This window comes from Cinclus cinclus, chromosome 7 (assembly GCF_963662255.1).
Source record: "Cinclus cinclus chromosome 7, bCinCin1.1, whole genome shotgun sequence".
In the NCBI taxonomy this organism is placed as follows: domain Eukaryota; kingdom Metazoa; phylum Chordata; class Aves; order Passeriformes; family Cinclidae; genus Cinclus; species Cinclus cinclus.
Genome location: NC_085052.1, coordinates 4,053,013 through 4,056,714, shown reverse-complemented (window position 1 = coordinate 4,056,714; position 3,702 = coordinate 4,053,013). Strand labels below are relative to the sequence as shown.

Here is a 3,702-nt window from a genome sequence, read left to right as displayed (position 1 = left end):
AGGGGGCGCCCTGCGCCCGGACCCCGGGAGCGGCGGGGACGGAACCGGGAACGGCGGGGATAAACTTGGGAACGGGGGCAGGGATGGATCCCGGGAACGGGGCAGGTGACGGATCCCGGGAACGGCGAGGATAAATTTGGGAACGAGGCAGGGATGGATCCCGGGAACGGCGAGGATAAATTTGGGAACGGGGGCAGGGATGGATCCCGGGAACGGCGAGGATAAATTCGGGAACGGGGCAGGGATGGATCTCAGGATCACCCCATGCCCGAACACGCAGAGCGGCACGGATGGATCCTAGAAGCACCGTGCTCGGATTCCGAGAGCGGCAGGAATGGATCCCGGGAGCGCCTCGCGACCGAACCTCAGGAGCGCCCGGAGCTCAAAGCCCGAGAGCAGGGCAGGAACGAATCCGGGGAGTTCCTTGCGCCCCGATCCCAAGAGCGGAGGACCCGGGTCGAGCCCGTTGTCGCCCCTCCGCCGCGGGCTCGACGTGTCTCGCCGGCCCCGCTGCTGCGCGGCCGGGAACCGAGGGCGCGGCGGGGCTGCCCGAGGAGCGGGGGGCACCATCGGGGAAGAGCGAGACCCCTCCTGCCGCCTCGCAGCCCCCTCCCCGCAGCCATCCGCTAAGTCGTTTCTGCCCCACGGCGAAGCGGAGCGCAGCGAGAGGCTGTCCCGGTGCCCGGTATCCCGGCGGGGCTCGGCTCGGCCCGGCCCGCTCCCCCCCTCGGCCGCCGGCGGCTTTTGTTCCCGGCGGCGCGGGGCGGGGGCGCGGGGGGCGGCGCGGCGGGGCGGGGGCGGTTTTGAGGCAGGAGCGGCGCGGCCCGTGCCATTCGCCTGCCGCCGCTCCCGCCGCGCTCCGCCGAGCCGGTCCCTTTGTGCCGCCGGCCCGGCCCCGCTCGCTGCCTAATTGGACTCTGTAAACGCCACGAACGGGCGGGCGGTCGCCGCCTCCGGGCACGGCGGCGCGTCGGGGGAGGGGGGGCCGGGTCCGCGGCGGCTGCGGGCAGGGGCTGCGCGGAGCCCTCTCCTCCCGCCGCCTCCCGCCTGATCCCATTCGCCTTTGTGCGTGCCCAATCGCCGCGTGCTCCCCGCGCGGAACGGGGATGACATTTTGATTTCATCATTAGCATCCGGCGTCAGGTTGACGCAGGAGCAGCGGCGGCGGGAGGCGGCGGCGGCGGCGGCGGCAGCGACGACCCCGGCTCTCCGCCTGCCCGCAGAAGCCCCCCGGTGCCGCGGGCTGCGCGGGTCCCCCCGGCCCCCCGCCCTGCCGCCCCCCCATGCGAGGGGCCCCCGGCCGGCCCCGCCGCCGCGCTCCCACGCCGCCCCGCCGCTCCTGTCCCCCGCCCCGCCGGGAGCCGCCACCTGCGCGCCGGGCGCGGGCTGCGGGGCCAGCGGCGGCCAGGAGCCGGGCGGGCAGCGGAGGATGCCGGAGACCGGGCAGGAGCCACCCAGCGCCCCTCCGCCGCCCCCCAAGGAGTCCTTCTACATCAAGAACCTGCTCAACGGCGGCCCCCCCAAGGCGCCCCCCAAGCAGCCGCGGGCGCTGTTCGCCCCCTCGGGCAAGGCGGCGGTGGACGGCGCCGGCTTCGCCCTCTCGCAGGTGGGCGACCTCGCCTTCCCCCGCTTCGAGATCCCGGCGCCGCGCTTCGCCCTGAGCGCCCACTGCCTGGAGCGCGCCCAGACCTGGTGGTACCCCTACGCCCTGACGCCGGCCGGAGCCCACCTGCCCCGCACGGAAGGTACCGCTCCCCAAAACTCCCATCACTCCTTCCTTCCCTCCGACCCTCCCCGGCGGGGCGGCGGCCTTGGGGGCCGGGGGCGGCCGGGCGGGGGGTGAAGCCGGCCTTGGGGCGGCGAGGGGATTCGGCCGGCTCGTCCCGTTCCCCCTGACGGGACGCGGGGCCTGGGTGGCGAAGGCGTCTCTTTGTGTCCCTCATCTCCCCCCTTCATGCCCCGCTTCGTCCTTCCTATGCAGCCGCAGAGAAATCCCTGCTGAGGGACTCGTCCCCCGCCTCGGGCACCGACCGGGACTCCCCGGAGCCGCTGCTGAAGGCGGAGGGGGAGCAGAAGGAGCTGGACTCCAAGAGCCCCGACGAGATCGTCCTGGAGGAGAGCGACTCGGAGGAGGCGAAGAAGGAGGGAGGCGCGGAGGACTGGAAGAAGCGAGAGGAGAGCCCGGAGAAGAAGCCGTGCCGCAAGAAGAAGACGCGCACGGTGTTCAGCCGCTCGCAGGTCTTCCAGCTGGAGTCCACCTTCGACATGAAGCGCTACCTGAGCAGCTCGGAGCGCGCCGGCCTGGCCGCCTCGCTGCACCTGACAGAGACCCAGGTGAAGATTTGGTTCCAGAACCGCCGCAACAAGTGGAAGCGGCAGCTGGCAGCCGAGCTGGAGGCGGCCAACCTGAGCCACGCGGCCGCGCAGCGCATCGTCCGCGTCCCCATCCTCTACCACGAGAACTCGGGCGCGGAGGGGGGCGCGGGGGGCGGCGGAGCTCCCGGTACGCAGCCCCTGCTCACCTTCCCTCACCCCGTCTATTATTCCCACCCCGTGGTCACCTCCGTGCCGCTCCTGCGGCCCGTCTGAGCCCGGCCGCCGCTGCGCGGAGGGGCGCGGAGAGGCGCGCAAGTCACCCGCCCGCTTGTAAGTATTGCAGCCCCTCGAGCGAGCCACCCGGCCGGTGTCTGCGGAGCGGGGGGGACTGCGGGGACACCGAGTGCGGGGCTGGGGGGACCCCTCGGCGGGTGGTGGTATGAGGAAAATAGCGAAAATTTAAGGGGGAAAAAAAAAAAAGAATTAACAAGAAAAATGTAGGGGGAGGGAAACGAAAATGAGGGAATTGAAAGCGGGGACTTGTAGAGAATCGTGGAGCTGTCACATCTTTTGTAAACGTGGATAAAAACAGCGATGGTCTCTCTGTGGCTTTAGTTTTATTTTTGTAAAAAAATAAGAAAAAAAAGAAAAAAAAAGAAAAAGAAAAAAGGGGGGGAAAGGATAGTAATAATAATAATAATAATAATAAAAAGAAATGGTCCCAGGCCACTCCTCGAGATTTGCCAAACGCTAACGGGAAGCTGAATTTCTGTTCCTTTCGGACCTCTCCTTCTGCCTCCAAATAATTGTTCAGGCTCCTGATCCTGTCGTGACTCAAACTTCATCGACCACGGCTTTTCATTTAAGCAGACCTTTGCCTCTTTGCTTGCCCACGTTTCGTACCTTTCAGTTTCTGTCATGAGACTTTCACGAGCAAGAAAGACAGCCTCAAAGTGAACGGTTAAATACACTCGCACGCTTTGAGTGACTCTTATTTATTATCGTTTACTTAGACATTTTTAATTCTTGTTTATAATTCTTGTTTTCCTAGTTGTCGGGTTGTTTCGGGGTTTTTTTTCCTTGTAAAGTTATTTCGGTATCTGGGGGAAAAAATCTGTACTCTTTTGCTTTCCTTTGTAATATTAATTATTATTATTATTATAAATATTATTGTACTTTTGAACTGTGCAATATTGTACGATGATTCTTAAAGCACTGCTTTTATTTGAATGGTGAGGAAAGGGTTTTTAGCATTGTAAAATTGCGTTTCTTCATGTTGTGCAAAATAAAATAAAAAAGAATTAAAAGCGAAGGAAAGTGAGAAGAGAGGAGCAGGGCATGGGAATTAGCATCAGTCCGGCTTACACGAATAAATAAGGGAGATTC

General features: G+C 64.1%; 1 protein-coding gene across 1 annotated transcript; it reads left to right on the top strand.

The window, feature by feature from the left end:
* Window positions 1–1,429: 1,429 nt before the first annotated feature.
* HMX3 (H6 family homeobox 3) lies at window positions 1,430–3,204 on the top strand. Its single transcript, XM_062496583.1, has 2 exons — window positions 1,430–1,745; window positions 1,982–3,204. The coding sequence occupies exons 1-2, from the start codon at window positions 1,430–1,432 to the stop codon at window positions 2,587–2,589; spliced, it is 924 nt and encodes a 307-aa protein (XP_062352567.1). The 3' UTR covers window positions 2,590–3,204.
* Window positions 3,205–3,702: the final 498 nt, after the last annotated feature.

What these genes read in the sequence shown, in the direction of transcription:
- HMX3 (XM_062496583.1), top strand. Translation starts at nt 1,430, where the DNA reads ATGCCGGAGACCGGGCAGGAGCCACCCAGCGCCCCTCCGCCGCCCCCC. An exon ending in CCACCTGCCCCGCACGGAAG is followed by an intron (nt 1,746 to 1,981) that starts GTACCGCTCCCC and finishes CTTCCTATGCAG; the next exon opens with CCGCAGAGAAATCCCTGCTG.